At 43.8% G+C, this 17,589-nt stretch overlaps 2 protein-coding genes across 3 annotated transcripts in view; one reads left to right on the plus strand and one right to left on the minus strand.

Annotated features, from left to right (window-relative positions):
* LOC134218367 (serine-rich adhesin for platelets) overlaps positions 1 to 17,589 on the minus strand; it is a 428,012-nt gene that overhangs the window by 386,491 nt on the left and 23,932 nt on the right. The window lies entirely within an intron of this gene.
* Positions 5,630 to 17,582, plus strand: LOC134214169 (uncharacterized). Its single transcript, XM_062693588.1, has 6 exons — positions 5,630 to 6,041; positions 6,105 to 6,308; positions 8,042 to 8,421; positions 16,219 to 16,368; positions 16,633 to 16,896; positions 17,073 to 17,582. Exons 1-6 carry the CDS (start codon positions 5,961 to 5,963, stop codon positions 17,173 to 17,175), a joined length of 1,182 nt encoding a protein of 393 aa, XP_062549572.1. The 5' UTR covers positions 5,630 to 5,960; the 3' UTR covers positions 17,176 to 17,582.

Raw genomic sequence — 17,589 nt, forward strand, 5'->3', positions numbered from 1 at the left:
TAGTGAAATTGACTTCAGAAACCTGAACCTTCAGAGTATTTTGTTGTTCATAACCCGTTGTGGTAAGGAGCTATAAACTCTTGTACGCTAATGCGTTGTATGTCCTCTTCAAGGGCCCTTTTCCAAACATTCCCTTTGTTCTCCCATCCACATTCCTTTCCTTTTGTTCACTTCCTTTTCCGTCAGGTGTGTGATGAAAAAGGCTGTGAAGGCGATGGCACAAATCTCCCAAATTGAGGTGAACGTGCCCCTGGAGCCGACGTTCTGATACCTGATACCTGATGTTTTTGGGAATTTTGCACTACCTAGAGAAGTTTTATCTTTTTCTTCTTCTTCTTCTTCTTTTTCTTCTTCTCCTTCTTCTTCTCCTTCTTCTATATACATATAAGAATAAGTTTGCTTTTTTTTTAGGCAATTTCACTCGCAAACGGATGGACCGATTTGCAAGATTTTCTCAATAGAAAATTATTTTGAGCTTTTTAGTGGAATGTTTTCACCTGTCATAAGACGAGTTTATACAATCCCATTGAATTCCACCACTTAATTGTATCTTGACATTCAAGTACGAGACACTGAAGACGGCCTTACTGTTGAGGTCGAGTCAGTCGAGTCAAGTACGAGACACTGAAGACGGCCTTACTGTTGAGGTCGAAATACGTATCTGTCAAGATACAATTAAGTGGTGGAATTCAATGGGATTGTATAAACTCGTCTTATGACAGGTGAAGATTTTCTCACTAATCGATGCGTTTTGAGGGGGTCTGGGTCATTTGGCATAAAGTCATTTGGCATAACGCCATTTGGCATAAGGTCATTTGGCATAAAGGCCATTTGGCATAATGGTCATTTGGCATAACGGACATTTGGCATAATTTTGAACTGTGAAAGCGAAAGGGATATTTCATGTAATGTTTAGCGTAGATTAAGTAGGTTCAGGCTGTTTTCTGATGAATTTAGACTGATGGTAGACATTTTCCGGAAGAATGAAATAACAAAACGACAGAATTGCTTCCGAGGGAGGGATCACATCCATCATTGACTTATTCCGGCCACATGCCTACTTTTAAAGTAGGGATTACATCCACCATTGCTTCAATCCGGGCATGCGCCTTAAGACCGGATCCACCATTGCCTCCATCCAGGCAAGCGCCTAACTTTAAAAACTCAAACAATACACTTGTCGTAGACGCGTTACTGAAACCAATCAAGTCACATATGAGTAACTGCAACCAAATCAGAATTGTGCTACTCGGGGAAGAGATCACATCTACCATTGATTTAATCCCGGTAAGCGCCTACTTATAAAGAAAGAATCATATCCACCATTTGCCATAATCCGGGCAGGGCCTACTTTCAAAGAAGGGATCACATCTACCATTACCACAATTCGGGCCACGCACCTACTTTTAAAGAAGGGATTACATCTACCATTGCTTCAATCCGGACAAGCGCCTACTTTTAAAGAACGAATCAAACTCTCCATTGCCATAATCCGTCCAAGCGCCTATTTTTAAAGAAGGGATCACATCCACCATTGACTCAATCCGGGTATGCGCCTTATTTTAAAGAAGGAATCACATCCACCATTTTCATGATCTGGGCAAGCGCCTACTTTTAAAGAAGGGATCTCATCCATCATTGCCTCAATCCGGGAAAGCGCCTTCTTTTAAAGAAGGAATCACATCCACCATTGTCATAATCCAGGCAAGCATCTACTTTTAAAGAAGGGATCACATCCTCCATTGTCATAATCCATGCAAGCGTTTACTTCTAAAGAAGGGATCGCATCCACCATGGCCTTAATCCGAGCATGCGCCTACTATTAAAGAAGGGATCACATTCTCCATTGCCACAATCCATGCAAGCGCCTTCTTTTAAAGAAGGGATCGCATCCACCATGACCTTAATCCGGGCAAGCGCCTACTTTTAAAGAAGAGATCATATCATCCATTGCCATAATCCGGGCAAGGACCTACATTTAAAGAAGGGATCACATCCTTCATTTCCATAATACGGCCACACGCCTACTTTTAAAGAAGGTATCATATCCTCCATTGCCATAATCCGGCCACACGCCTACTTCTAAAGAAGGGATTACATCCACCATTGCTCTAATCCGGGCATGCGCCTACTTTTGCATTGCAAATGCATTCTTTCCACGAGAGGATAATGTCTTTTTAATATTGTTATCGACGGGTGTTATATTTACTATTCCGGGGTGTTTCCCGCACCACTTAGTCTCCATTCAGCGAACGCAAAGAAAAGTTATGCCAAATGTCCGTTATGCCAAAAGACCCTTACTTTTGACGCTGGTCACAATTATGCCAAATGTCCGTTATGCCAAATGACCGTTATGTCAAATGGCCTTTATGCCAAATGACCTTATGCCAAATGGCGTTATGCCAAATGACTTTATGCCAAATGGCCCGCTCCCGTTTTGAGGTCAGCTATGTTTATATATAGGGGAACGGTTCGGCACTTCATCGCAAAGCTCCTATTTCCATCCCATCAAAAACAAAGCAATGAAAAGAAATTTGGTTGGTTTCTTATTTTTATGATTTTTTTTCACCAGTAAGCAAGCGTGTGTTAGCAAAAAGAAAAGACGAGATTGGTGCTGTATTTCTTTGTTTTGCGATGAGATGAATATATCAAGCTCTATCTGGAATAAGGGCGAATGTCGCAAGAGAGGATTCTCTTCGTCGACTTCCCCTCTTTTTAATAAAAGTGACAAGCAGCGGATTTCTTTGTGATTTATCACCTCAGCACGATAGAAAACAATGCAAACTTGCATTCTGAGGTGATAAACTGCAAAGAAATCCTCTGCTTGTCACTTTTATTTAAAAGAAGGGAAGTCAACGAAGAGAATTCTCTCTTGCGACATTCGCCCTTTTACCAGATAGAGCTTGATATGATCAGTAAGATGGAAAACGGAACTGTTCCTCTATGAAAAGATAAACATTTCGTTTGGAAAGCTGTACAAATGTAAAAATACTACGATTTCATGTGTTCTGAAGGAAACTATCAAGCTCGAACTGAAACCGATTTAGAGTGCGACGGTTGAAACGACGATTGACAGGTCGAGAAAGAAAACAACCCGAGCGACATCTCTCAGGTAGGGGGAATGACGGCTTTGGCAGGTTTTGTTCTATTATTGGCAGGGGGGGGTTTTATGACTGACTATGCACAAATTTGGCCTAAACATTATTTGCATATCAAAGAATATTGTGGCCAAATTTCATAAAATTTGGTCGACAAAACCCCCCTGCCAATAATAGAACAAAACCTGCCAAAGCCGTCTTTCCCCCTATTTAAAAATTTATTAAGAAAATTATTTTTAGTGGAATTAGGAATAAAACAATTTTTAAATCAATTGTCATAAGACGAGTTTGTACTTGACAGATACGTATTTCGACCTCAACAGTAAGGTCGTTTATTAAGTGGTGGAATTGAATGGGATTGTACAAACTCGTCTTATGACAAGTGATTTAAATAGTAGTTTGTGCAACAAGTTGCAAAAAGATGATTTTTTCAGCACGAGTTGTACGTTTATCCAACGAGGCTTGCCGAGTTGGACAAATACTACGAGTGCTGAAAAAATCGAGTTTTGCAACGAGTTGCACACGCTATTTTTTGCAATGACGAAAAATGAACTTTAATTTGATAAATTTATTCCAAAATTGTAGTCTAGTTTTCTCCTTCTTGCCAATAAATAATGTTGCTGCGGAGAAGAATCAGATTCCATGTTACCGTGCCGCATTGCAAAGTTCAATAAGCCGTGAAGCGATAGATGTACTTGCCTTTGGAAATTTTGGATGTCATGACCGCAAAACTATTTAATTTATTACGGGGCGCATAGAATACATCATTTGAGCACTTACCCAAGCTAATTTAGCAAAATTTAGTCACGTAACGACTGTTCTGGTGTTGGTTTTTCATTATAGCACCCAAATGAGTGTTATAATGAATATTATGCAACCCATTTGAGTTGCATAATGTTCATTAAAGCATCCATTTCGTTGGTATGGAAAAGTAGGCCGTTTCATCACTCAAAGACGAACTGTAAACCAGATATTATGATCAGGAATTGCAAAAAAATTGTTTTATACTAATTTCTTTACCTGAAATTTTCTATGGAAGATTACTCATTTTTAGGAGGAGATTTAATTCTAATCATTTTTAACAATCAATTCAATGAAGTCATCTGCCGGTACCTGATTTCAACGTATTATTTAAACTTAAGCTCTTCTACCGCTTTCCGCTTTTGTTTAATCAAATTATATTATTGAATACGGCTCAACAAACGGCAAGTTTAACTCTGGCTTAAATTCTACAAGGTCAATTCTAATTCTAACTAATATTATTTGCATTACTTCTGTGATTTTGTGAAATTTCAGCAGCCTCCTGTCTAATTTCGTTCAATGTAATTTTATAAACTCTACCCCGACAGTTTTGACCGAACTATCAACAGAATTATTTAACTAGCCGAATTCCATACTGCCTATATTAATAATCTGACAAAAAAATCGAACGGTCAAAAAAACTAAGAGGAAAAGAAATACAGGATCACTGAACTATAATGTCCGAATTGATCAACTGCATACATAAATGGGCCCATATGATTGGTTTCTGGCATGCTCTGGCCGAGTTGATTGACCGGGTAACCAAAAAATCAACGGACTAAATTGGTTAACATACTTGTGAATTTAAGGACCGAGTTAGCAAAACGACAAACAATTGGCGAGCATTTAGTTTTTCAAAAACTCCGACCTACAAAAACTAACTTTTTCTGTTTAGTAGGGTTTTGGTCACCGTGAATTTTTATATCTTTGGGTTGTTGATTTTTTTTCGGTGAAAAAAATCAACAACCCAAAGATATAACTTTTTCTGTGTTTCTTCCTTCAATATAGACCGACATATTTTTGCGTTGATTCGATTACTATGAAAGTTACAAAAGGTTTTATAAAAATAAACGCGCAATTATAAATTGATTTCAAAATAATAAATAGTTAATAATAATTTGGCTACATTTATAAGCTCCTAATATAACAACTGACCAAATAACATAACTCCGAAAACACAGTAAACTGATCAAGCTAATAGCCAGACAATTAGACAATTAGAAAAATCTCACTTTACTTTTATATGATCACTGTGCATTAAGATCATTAAGCTTAGTATGCAGTTCTTAAGGAAAACGGTCAAGGAAAATTTAATCTAATTTGAACTCACAAAAAAATGGCTTTAAGCTAATTGTTAAATACTTATTAGTCTATGTTTTTTGCAAGAAACTTTGCAAGTCTCCTGCGAAATTCCTACAAAAAATAAATTAGTACGGTAAATGTATCGAAGCATAATCTGTCGCTGCAAGTATAACTATCCCATATTTGCTTGACTTCCTATCTATATGGGACGGTTATGAGCTTATGGGCAGTAACAGCCTTCCGGGAATACCTTTTGGTTCTTCAAAGTTTTCATTCGTCAATCCAGCGCAAGTTTCAGCCGCCCATCTGCCCACAAGCACGAAGCGCGCCTTTTTTAAATTGAACAAAATCACAGCTGGCCATGCTTTCCGTCCGCGAGCAACCAACCGCAGGCGCGTCCGCATCCAGAACCCAGAACCACGTTGTTGCCATGGTGATTACCCGCGGGTCCGTTGTTTGTTATTTACTTCATTTTTGCACTTTCCCACTTGTGTCCAGACCTGCCGTCAGAGAAGGTTTAGTAAATTTTCTGCACGCATCAAAAGTTGTCAGTGAGTGAAGTTTTTTTTTTCGTTCCGCTTCTCGGCCCGCGGATAGTCAAAAGTTTGAGGTCAAAGTAAATCGCCCCGGCGGAAAGTGTCAAACTCCCCCGATTGTGAAGGGAAAAGTGAACCACCGTTAAAATAGTAGTTTTGAAAAGTCCAGTGCTGCACGTGATCTCGAGTATTTTTTGTAGAAATTTTAGTCAAATTTCGCACCATGGCCTCATCATCCTGCTCGACTCCGACAGTGAACCAAACGAAGCAACACTCGACGCGCCAGCGGAGCCCATTTACCAAGGTATGGTCGTTATTGCCCTCCAACGCATGTGCCATGTGAACTAAGTGTTTCCTTATCCACCAGATAAAACCCGAATCTAAGCTGAACGTTGCCGCTCCACCGTTTGTTTATTCGTTGAAACGCAACACTAATTCGGCGGGTGCACTGCGGCACGGAGAAAGCATGCCGGAAATAGGATACATTGGTCCAACGCAGCTCCCGGTGAACAGCCGAATCTGGAGTAGCATTTCGACCTACCCGTTAGAGCAGGCACCAGCTGTTCGAAGTGTAAGTTTTATGCAAATTACAATTTATTTTATTTGAATTGAAATCATTTTGGTAAACGGTGTGCCGGATGTGGCGTGTAGCTAGATCAAGGTTCTTCCAGAACACGAATGATTCGCATTTCGAAAATTGAACAGTTTGTATTTTGAAACTCGGATTATTTGCTTTTCGGTATTTGTTTCACGTAACTACCTAAATTCCTTCGCGGATTGCGGTCTCCTCAAAACGCGGAGAATTATTTTAAACGCAACACAGGAAACTCGGGTTTGCCTTTCGAATAGCGGAGAATTTTCATCGGTGTCCTGAAAAAATCCTTCTCGGATCTCGAAAAATTTACATCACGAAACACGGACAATATGCATTTTGAAGCTGGGACAACTTGTTTCTCGGAATTCAGACAATTTTATTTTTGGTACTACTATTTACTTTGGTGCTACTATTTACTATGCGGATTTCGCTTCTAGGAGTGAGGAGAGTTTTTGATAGGAACGCGGTGAAAATCCTTCTCAAAATTCGGATAATTTATTTCTGTGAAAACAAGCAATTTAAATTCCAAACTTACCAATTTTGCATTTCCCAAGCCTGATTACAATTCTGATTATATTTCTAATGAATGGAAAATGCATATAAAAAAGTATAAATCTCGGGTACTTTTTCAAAACGGCGTATGTCGCAAATTGTAAACAAACCCGTTTTCAACAGCATATGGCATCAAATTCATCTAAAAATGTGTACATCTTCAAAGCTACATGAAAATGTGTTTTTAAAAATGTAAATCCATTTTTTGCAAAACGGTGTAACATCATTGTTGAAAATATTGCACATACACCGCTTAGCAGAAAATGTAATTTAAAAAGTTTTTTCGAACAACTAAATAGTTTAAAACGTGCGTCTGCTTGTACGTTTTCATCACTGATTTCAAAATAAAGCATGTTGCTTAAATATTCTAATTTTCGTTAAGAAAAACATTTTACGTTGTTTTTCTGCAGCAAATGTTGTTACGTCGTGTTGTAAGTGTTGCAATTTTTTGTCGCATGTGCGTGAAACGTTTCAACTTGACGCAACATTTCGACGTATCAACAATGCAGCGTACGGAGCAGCGTAACATTTCGACGAAAGTAGCAAGACCTCGGTCATGCTGACGTATCAAAACGACGTATGTGATTTATCTGTTGCAGAACGTTGTAACATATATTTTTATCAAAATAACTGTAATGTTCACACGCAGTGCAGATTTCAGGGTCAGTGACGATGAACCTTTTCATAATGTATCTTTGAGGTGTATTCAATTGCAATAAAAATGATTAGTTTCTAAATAGGAATAAAAATGAAATCTGAAAACTTTCAAGCTCATTTTCTCAGCTTGATCAAAATGTTACATACGCCGATTTGAAAAAGTTCCCGAGAAATGCTTTTTTAATCATTTGAATGCAAATTTGTCCAAACTATTTCTATTTCCATAATAGTCCGTCCAACTATTTAAAAGCTCATATATAAATACATTGGATCCGATTGACCACTACTAAGAGAAAAATCACGTTCTACTTGTGAAAAGGTTACTTATTTTTCTTAAATTACGTCCAATCTAACTAAGATTAATTACCACAATTAATTTAGAAAAAAAATCCTCAATCTGTTGCGAATCCTACAAACCCAACAATTACCGATTAGAAAAATATAAATTTCATTTGTTATCCAAATGGACCACTAAGACTACTTCGCTTTTCAATACCTAGACCACTCCGGGTCAACTGTTCCAATACTACCAGCAGCAGCAACAGCAACTCCAGCAGCCACATCATCACCAACAGCTACAGCAGCTCCAACTGAAACGGCAGTACGCGTCATCGCCACACCTGCCGTACGAACCGATCCGCCAGTTTGGACCGGTGGTGCTGCCCAACGGCATTATCCAGCTGCGGCTGCGCGACGCCGTGGTCATTGAGATGACCATCGACCGTTCGATCAAGCTGGTGAACAACCAGGAGCGCATCACGATGGCTCTGTCCGGCACGGGAACGCTGGCCGCGCTGAACCATCCCAATGGGGTCGTGTTTCAGAATGGATCCCGAGTGGACATCGCCGCGTACGATGGGCGTCGGAAGAATTCTTTTGTGTGAGTAGTAGATCATTTTCTTCCATTTCAATTGACGAATAATCGATTATAGGCAAGGTTACTAACATTTACTGTGAATGTGCACTCGAACTCTAACCGTTTATGAATGAAAACCGAGAGTCTGAGGTAATCATTAATATAAATGTTGAAAAGCTAGCTTTATTGTAGACCATCTTTTATCATCATCAACATTACACGATAATTAAATTAACTTTTCTATAGTTTTCGGCTGATCTATCAGGGGATAGGTTGTGCTCTTTGGAATTCATTGATTGCCATGAAAAACATACGCATGCCATCAAAGATACCTGCGATGTGTGGTTTCGCGCGCGCTCAAACTTATGCAGAGGAACGCGCGCCACAGCACATATCGAAGCCACCTTTGATAACATGCGCACGTTTTTCATGACAAACAATGAATTCCAAAGGTCAACTCATTCGAAACTTTATAAAAACTCATTTAATCGTCGTATAATGTTCTGTGGAATTGATCTTTAACATATCAACTGCTTTTATTTATCATCAGACTAAGGCCGGAGTGGCCTGTGCTGCACATAAAAGACTTCTCCATTCAGCTCGGTCCATGGCTGCACTTCGCCAACCACGCAGTCTGCGGAGGGTCCGCAAGTCGTCCTCCACCTGATCGATCCACTTTGCCCACTGTGCACCTCGCCTTCTTGTTCCCGTCGGATCGTTGTCGAGAACCATTTTCACCGGATCACTGTCCGACATTCTGGCTACGTGCCCGGCCCACCGCAGTCTTCCGATTTTCGCGGTGTGAACGATGGATGGTTCTCCCAACAGCTGATGCAACTCGTGGTTCATTCGCCTCCTCCACGTACCGTCCGCCATCTGCACCCCACCATAGATGGTACGCAACACTTTCCTTTTGAAAACTCCCAGTGTGCGTTGGTCCTCCACGAGCATCGTCCAGGTCTCGTGTCCGTAGAGAACTACCGGTCTTATAAGCGTTTTGTAGATAGTCAGTTTGGTACGGCGGCGAACTCTATTCGATCGGAGCGTCTTGCGGAGTCCAAAGTACGTACGATTTCCAGCCACTATGCGTCTCCGAATTTCTCTGCTGGTATCGTTATCGGCGGTCACCAGTGAGCCCAAGTACACGAATTCTTCAACCACCTCGATTTCGTCACCACCGATAGAAACTCGTGGTGGGTGGCTTACATTGACCTCTCTTGAGCCTCTTCCTAACATGTACTTCGTCTTCGACGTGTTGATGACTAGTCCAATCCGTTTAGCTTCGCTTTTCAGTCTTATGTAGGCTTCCTCCATCCTCTCAAAGTTACGTGCCATGATATCAATGTCGTCGGCGAAACCAAATAACTGGACGGACTTCGTGAAAATCGTACCACTCGTGTCAATCCCTGCCCTTCGTATTACTCCCTCCAAAGCGATGTTGAATAGCAGACACGAAAGACCATCACCTTGCCGTAACCCTCTACGGGTTTCGAAGGGACTCGAGAATGCCCCTGAAACTCGAACTACGCACATCACCCGATCCATCGTCGCCTTGATCAACCGTATCAGTTTATCCGGAAATCCGTTTTCGTGCATTAGCTGCCATAGCTGGTCCCGATCGATTGTATCATTTGCGGCTTTAAAGTCGATAAATAGATGATGTGTGGGCACGTTGTATTCGCGGCATTTCTGCAATACCTGACGTATGGCGAACACCTGGTCTGTGGTAGAGCGTTCACCCATAAATCCCGCCTGGTACTTAGTTGACGGCATAAAATTTGGGAGAGTACCTTGTAGGCGGCGTTCAGCAATGTGATTGCGCGGTAGTTGCTACAATCCAGCTTATCACCCTTTTTGTAGATGGGACACACGACACCTTCCATCCACTCCTGCGGCAGAACCCCATCCTCCCAAACCTTGGTAATCACCCAGTGCAGCGCTCTAGCCAGTGCTTCACCACCGTGTTTAAACAGCTCTCCTGGTAGTTGGTTATCTCCAGGGGCTTTGTTGTTTTCAGCCGGCCGATCTCCTCCTGGATTTCCTGGAGATTCGGAGCCGGAAGTCGCATGTCCTGCGCGCGTGCTCCTAGGTTCATTACCATACCGCCCCCGTTGTCTGCCATATCGCCATTCGGGTGCTCTTTGTAGTGCTGCCGCAACCTTTGGATCACCTCACGCTCGTTCGTAAGAAGGTTCTCGTTTATGTCCTTACACATATCGGGCTGTGGCACGTGGCCCTTACGTGAACGGTTCAACTTTCGGAACTTTCGTGCGTTATTAGCGCGGTACAGTTCTTCCGTCTCTTCACGGTCTCGATCTTCCTGCTGGCGCTTTTTCCTCCGGAAAACCGAGTTTTGTCTGTTCCGCGCCCGTTTGTATCGTGCCTCGTTCGCCCTCGTGCGGTGTTGCAACAATCTCGCCCATGTTGCATTTTTCTCCTCAACTAACTGCTCACATTCGCCGTCATATCAGTCGTTTCTCTGATCCGGGGCCACCGTGCCTAGTGCAGCGGTTGCGGTGCTTCCAATGGCGGATAGAATATCTCTCCAGCCATCTTCAAGAGATGCTGTGCCTAGCTGCTCTTCCGTTGGGAGTGCCACTTCCAGCTGCTGCGCGTAGTCTTCGGCTAGTCTACCGTCTTGTAGCCGCCCAATGTTAAGCCGCGGCGGACGACTCCGACGCGTGTTGATCACCGTCGAGAGTTTTGAGCGCAGGCATACTCCAACGAGGTAGTGGTCGGATTCAATATTCGCACTGCGGTAAGTGCGATGTCGTGATGTCGGAGGAGAATTTACCGTCGACATATCAACATATCAACTGCCTTTGTTGCAATTCTGAGCTCAATCGGGCAGGAACCAATTTCCTGAACGAAAGAGTGACGGAGGTTTATTCTCCTATGCATTTTGGCTGAAACCACCATACAAACTTCAAATCAAATGCGCCAGCTTATGCAACAAGCGATTGAGCTGAAATTTTCAGAGATTGGTTTTCTTACCCAAAGGCACAATCCTGGGGGGTGCCCCGTAGAACTCGACAACTTTTTTGTCTCCCCATACAAGGCTGGGCCACTCTAATGTCGCATTCATCAATCATCCATCATGTGTGTTTTCATTCTTACGCTTTTAGAAATTAAAAGCTCACATCCAGAAGATCTAGTTGTGATGCTTTTCTCTTGACAGATTTATACTGAAAGAATACAAAGCTTTTTTTTTGCCTTCCTCGTATACTAAGTATACGTAAAGGCTATATGATCGCTCCAAAAACAAGCTTATGCTAGTTCGCCGACTGACTGGCTGATCCTTTGCTCCATAGTCTGGATCCCTCGACGGTCATGCTCCAAACTTCCTGACTCCCCCCGGCTTCGAGTGTGGTCCACCAGTTCCGGTGAAGGAAACTTCCGCCCCGACTACCGGCGGCTATCGCAGGAGACGCTTCAACGCATTGCGCCGACTTTGTCTTCGGGTGCCCTACGTACCCGAAGCGCTGACTTCTTCTTTCTTCAGCAGGTTGATTGTTCTCCCCAGAATACTCCCCAGAACTGGTATCCATCTACGCTGCAGCTCCGACAGTATTTGCATCACGACTCAGCTTACCGAATTCCACGTGTCTTCCTCGTGAAAAATGCGTTCTGCGATATTAACCGCCCTTGGGGCAGACATTTCTCTACGAAAATCCGCAAACCGCGGACAATCGAACACCACATGTCTCTTCAACATTGTCACATTCTGGACATAAATGGGAATTGATATGCCCAAACCGGTGTAAATACTTCCGAAAGCATCCGTGGCCCGACAGGAACTGCGTCAGGTAGAAGCCAAGCTTTCTGTTCATCTACGTCGACAGATTTGGAATGAGCCGGTGAGTCCACCTTCCTTTCTCCGTACTGTCCCACTCCTGCTGCCACATCGCCATCGAACGAATTTTCGCCACCTTTCTCATGTTTCCGGTGTCTCTCCACTGGTAGCACTCGATGTCTTCCGCCGAGTGATGCAAATGGGTACCATCCCGGTGATAACGCATACTGTCTCCGACGATATCGTTCTAGAAGCACTTGCAACTTTTCCCGGTCCGCTTGGTCTGCAGTGCATTACCCCAGGCAGGAGCCCCATACCGCAGTTTCGATGACGAAACACTTACTAGCAGACGCCTAGTGCTGCTTCCTAGGCCGCCAAGGTTTGGCATGATCCCCGTTATTGCGTTCATTGCCTTCGCCGACATTTCAACGTGGCTGTTGCAATTTAGACGGTCATCCATCATCACTCCCAGGTGCTTCAGTGATCACTTCGCATGTCCTCTGACGACGAATACCATCCACTGGATCGCCTCGCAGTTGCTGACCAATAGCAATAGTGGTGAGTATGGAGCCCTGAGGAACACTGTAACACGCATCGACACATCGACCCGCTGTAACACGCATCGACTTTTCCCTTCGTTCGTGTCGTACACCAGGACTCTGCTCTCGAAGTAGCTCTTTAGGATGTGGCAAAGATATTCGGAAACCCGCATTCTGTGCAGCGCAGCGGCAATGGCTTTAAAGCTGGAACACGTTCTTTACGTCTATCGTAACCACTGCGCAGTATCGATCTCCTCTTCGTTTCTGTTTGGACGCTTTCTCAGCACTCTCGAGCACTGTACGAATTGCATCCACTGTCGATACTCCTTTGCGGAATCCAAACTTCATGTTTGACAGTCCACGCTCACCCTCCATACACTTCGTCAGTCTTTTGAGAATGATCCTCTTCAGAAGTTTCCCAACTGTGTCTATCAGATATAGACCTGTACGGACCCGGGTTTCTCGGCGTCTTCCCTAATTTTAGCAGCAATACCAGCTTCAAGTATAAGTACCAGCTTCTGGATCTTCCACATTTCCGGAAAATTACCCTCGTCTAGTCACTTTTAGAGTACTGTTCTGAAAACATCCGGACATGCCAAAATCGCAGCTTTCAGAGTCACGTTTGGTATTCCATCTGGACCGGGTGCTTTCTTTATTTTCAGGTGCTTCGCAGCTTAAGCCAGCTCGTCATTGGACACTTGCCGACCCTCGGAAATTGCTTCCTCTTCTACGCCGTACGGTATCGGTGGCCACGTAGTCGAATCGTGTTTCGGGAAGAGACCCTCTCCGATTTCCTTCAGCATAACTGGGCACATTTCAGCTGGCGTCTACTGACCTTTGATCTTCGCCATTACAACGCGGTACGCGTCACCCCAGGGATTGGCGTCTGCTACTCGGCATAGCTCTTTGTAGCAATCTGACATGCTAATCTTGATTGCCCGTTTCGATGCGGTTCTAGCTTCCCGGAACGCCACCTTGCGCTCTTCTCTCTCTGGTTACGTGTCCGCCTCCGGGATCTGAGAAAAGCATTCGTGTAAAATTAAACTGCTTCACTGTTCACCTTGGAGGTACATAGCAACTGCATACGTAAACGCCGTTGATTTTGACGATCACGAATCCCTCACATGAACTCTCTACCACTTCTTGGATAGGAAATCTGCCCATAACTTGTATTGCAGCCATTCCCGTTCTATCAGCCACCCAGAAGCCTCGATACGGCTCTGCAATTATCGCTACGTCACACATCGTTTCTGTTGTTCACTGCCATAACAGTTGCTGTGCGGTATCGCAGTGATTCAGATTAATCTGAATTATATCCACTACTGCTGGCCTGCGATCGCCTTCTTATATGCAGGACATTTGTAGCCACCCGTCTGATGGTCATTCCCGTCTTCTGGTGTGCAAATATGAACTTGGGTCTTTGCGAGCAGTCTTTCGCAAAATGACCTGTTGGAAATGTCTCCGCATTTCCAACACTTGTTGGATCTGTTCGGACCTTTACAAGCTACTGCCCGGTGTCCGAATGCCCAAACATTTGAAGCATCTCTCCATTTGTTTTTTCACTGGCGGGGCGGCTTTCAATGGGAATTTTGACCATCCAACAGTCAGTTTGCCTACCTCCAGAGCTTTGTTAGCAGCAGTTACTGGCAGATGAATCATCGCTGTTTGTGTGCCTACGTATGCTTTACTTATTCGGAAAGTCATTTGCACCTCACCCACATTACACTGTGACTTTAGTGCATTCTTGAGCTCATCTTCCGACGTGATCTCGTCTAGATCCCTGCACATTATTACCATCTCAGGAGTTAGAGATTCAAATTCCGCCTCTGCGCACAGCGATTTAGCAATGCGCTCTTGCATAATCGAGCTACCAACCGTAGGGTATTTCTTTAGCTCGAAGAGCATCTCTCCAGTTTGTGTGCGCCTGTTCCTTACTACGTTCTCGCCCAAGTCCCTCAGCTCCGGATCCTCTCTAACTTTCTTCAGGAGCGCTGCATACGTCATAGCGTCTTTGGCCTTGACAAGTACGGCTTCTCCCTTAGGCGGTTTCTGACGCAGAGGCTTTTCTTTTTTGTAGTGCTCCATTTTTCTCGCCTCTTTTTGCTTCAACTGTCTATTTCTTTTCTAATACGGTACTCCACCCTTCTCCATGTGAAGTAGCGCTTGAGTCCGCCTGGCCTTCCATCTCCCGGCGAGGTTCTGGCATTTTTACTCCCCACTCCAGCCAGCTTCTCTTTCCTTTGCTTCTTAGAGTACGACGGAACTGTGCCGATATGGCCCTGTTCCGGCAGAACTAAGACAGCAAGAGCCTTAGTCAGCGCCAATGCGCAATCCGCTTCATCGGCCATCGACGTTGTTCTTCCCATCCACGAAATTGTGGAGCTCTTCTACCAATTTCTTCGCTGTCACTATTTTCGGCTTTTGTGAAGGCTTGTTTAACTCACTCTACCTAGGCCGCTGCTGCTGTTGTTGCTGTAGCACTACTGTCACTGGTGGCGGTGATCTCACCAACCCACTACTAGTGCACGGGTTTGCCGCTCCTGCATCTGCTTCTGTGTGGTATGTCGAGTTACTCATAGGGCCCCCTCCAAACCGTTATATCCACCCGTCGTACGTAGTCGCTTATGATCCATGGGTTTCCTTTGCAAGCAGTGAGGTCCATGCTAGGGTTGACAGGGGCGTACTTATATGGCCGTGTTCAGAGCCGATCGCGCAATCGGGAGAATCTCAACCGAGCGTAGTACTCACCAATAAGATTGGTGGACGAGTATTGAACGTATTCGGAGGACTGCTAGTTTTTTACCGGGTGTAAATTCTGTCCGTTGTCGTAAGCCGTGACCAGTATATCGTAATTAGAACCTTTCTGGTATAGATCTTAATGTGTCGGTTGGCACCCTGTTTATGGGCTGAAGTGCTTGGGCACGGGTCGCTTGTACAGAGCTGCTTATAGACTTGTTTTTTTTTTTTGCAGAGATTCAACAGATCCCACTGTCAAACCTTCGCCACGTCTCCTAGGTAGATTCCGCTTGGGCCGGCTAGGAACCAGTGAACTGGTACTAGGACCCGGTTATCTTCCGAAGAAAACGCCAACTGGTGGCTTTTTATAAGTCTTAAAAGCAAATTTACGTTTTCCTTGGTTGGCGAGAGCCAAAAATCCGGTTAACTGCCACTTGAAACTGCATTCAAATGTGATACTAACTGATATCAATCATTCCTGGGATAACTCTCGTTGGCCAGAGCAAATTGAACGGGCGATAGGCATATATTTCCATTCTGTAAAAATTGAACAGTAAATCATTAATTTATCCTTCACATTGCCGTTTCATAGCTCTCCAAGCTCTCAAGCGCTTCCACAGTTCGGTGAATAAGGTCCCTTTTACATGTGTTCGAAAGCACATGATTGATTAGATTTTTCACAAATTCATATCATCCGAATACAAACAAAGTTTTCCAACAATCTAATAACACGACCGTTTCTCTTGCTTATAGTCGTTATGCCAAGATGTGGCAAAAGGGAATCAGTCTCACCAGTGAAGGATGTGCTCTCATTTACCTGGTCGATGCAGCCGGTACTCGTACCACTTCTGACATGATCAACATCGATTTGAACACTGATTACATTAGCCCGGTTTTCTACAAGTAAGTCTCCTCACAGATAACAGACATCTAAACTTAAACTAAAAGTTGGTAGCAAAACACCGAAGATGCTTTCTTACTGTTTTCCGTCCCCACTAAGTTGTATCTCATAATTCTCTTCAACACTATCAACACTTTTCATGTAGATATTGGATGTCTGTTCCATGTGATTCCCCACAACCTGTTTCCAGTTGTTTGCATCCCCATTTCCCGAGGGATTCCAATCTTAATCAAATCTCAATTTTCCTCCCCCATGTCGTCTGGCAGCGGAACTCGTATCGGAACCCAATTCTACCAGGAAGCCAATCAAATCGCACAGAGTGCCAACTTTTGGCTTAACGATGACGGAACGGAGATCTTCCACCTGAACGGGTATCGCATCCAGCAGACAATGGACGGTCTGGTGAAGGTGGCCCGCATGAATAATCGCTGCAACCTTCGTACAAGTCCAACTAATGGTTCCGCCACAATTACCACGCCGTACATCCACTGCACCGCGTCGATGGGACAGACGTCGCATCTTTTCGTACGGTAAGTGGATTTTGCTTTTCTTCTGAATTGATGTCCTGTTTTTTTTCCACGTCTAACGCCATGCTTGCGCTTTGGATCATGTTGTCTAGTACCGAGTGTTATGCTAAACAGAGAATGTCACTTAACTTTTTAAACAATGATACTTCTCTACGACATAAGATGGTTTTATATTTCAGCCGTGAGGAACGTCGCATGCATTTCGATGGGACTTCATTTGTCGTTCGCAACGCAGGGCACTCGGCCGGATTCGATGAATGGAACCGACTGCGGGTGTACTAACCAGCCGGAAAGATCATCCTGCTCATACCTCGTGTGCCCCATGAAAGTGAACTCGCACCCGCGCACCTCCATCAAGTTTTCAAATTATTGAAGAAAAGCACACGTCAGATTATTGCATGTTTGCCGAGAGCATGAGCAAAACTTGAAGCTCTACCAGGCGCGACCTCTTTACATGTTTATCTCTATAAGTCGGTATATTTATTCCTTATTGTACTCCGGTAGACTACGCTCGCATCGCAGAGCCATAATGTATCTTGTTTTCCGTTTCTCTTCGGTGGCTTTGGTCCCAGAATGCACTTCTGCTGACACTGGCAGGACGTGAACTCCTTATACGTGCACACCGCACAGCATGCAGGGACCAAGCGGAAGAGATGCAAATTGTATTAAATTAAACCTAAATTTGAATACGTCGTA

This window comes from Armigeres subalbatus, chromosome 2, assembly GCF_024139115.2.
Source record: "Armigeres subalbatus isolate Guangzhou_Male chromosome 2, GZ_Asu_2, whole genome shotgun sequence".
Lineage (NCBI taxonomy): Eukaryota > Metazoa > Arthropoda > Insecta > Diptera > Culicidae > Armigeres > Armigeres subalbatus.

Bases quoted from the DNA above. Each gene is read 5' to 3' on its own strand.
- LOC134214169 (XM_062693588.1), top strand. From the start codon at position 5,961: ATGGCCTCATCATCCTGCTCGACTCCGACAGTGAACCAAACGAAGCAA. The intron at 6,309-8,041 runs GTAAGTTTTATG...TTCAATACCTAG, and splicing joins AGGCACCAGCTGTTCGAAGT to ACCACTCCGGGTCAACTGTT. The intron at 8,422-16,218 runs GTGAGTAGTAGA...TCTTGCTTATAG, and splicing joins CGTCGGAAGAATTCTTTTGT to TCGTTATGCCAAGATGTGGC.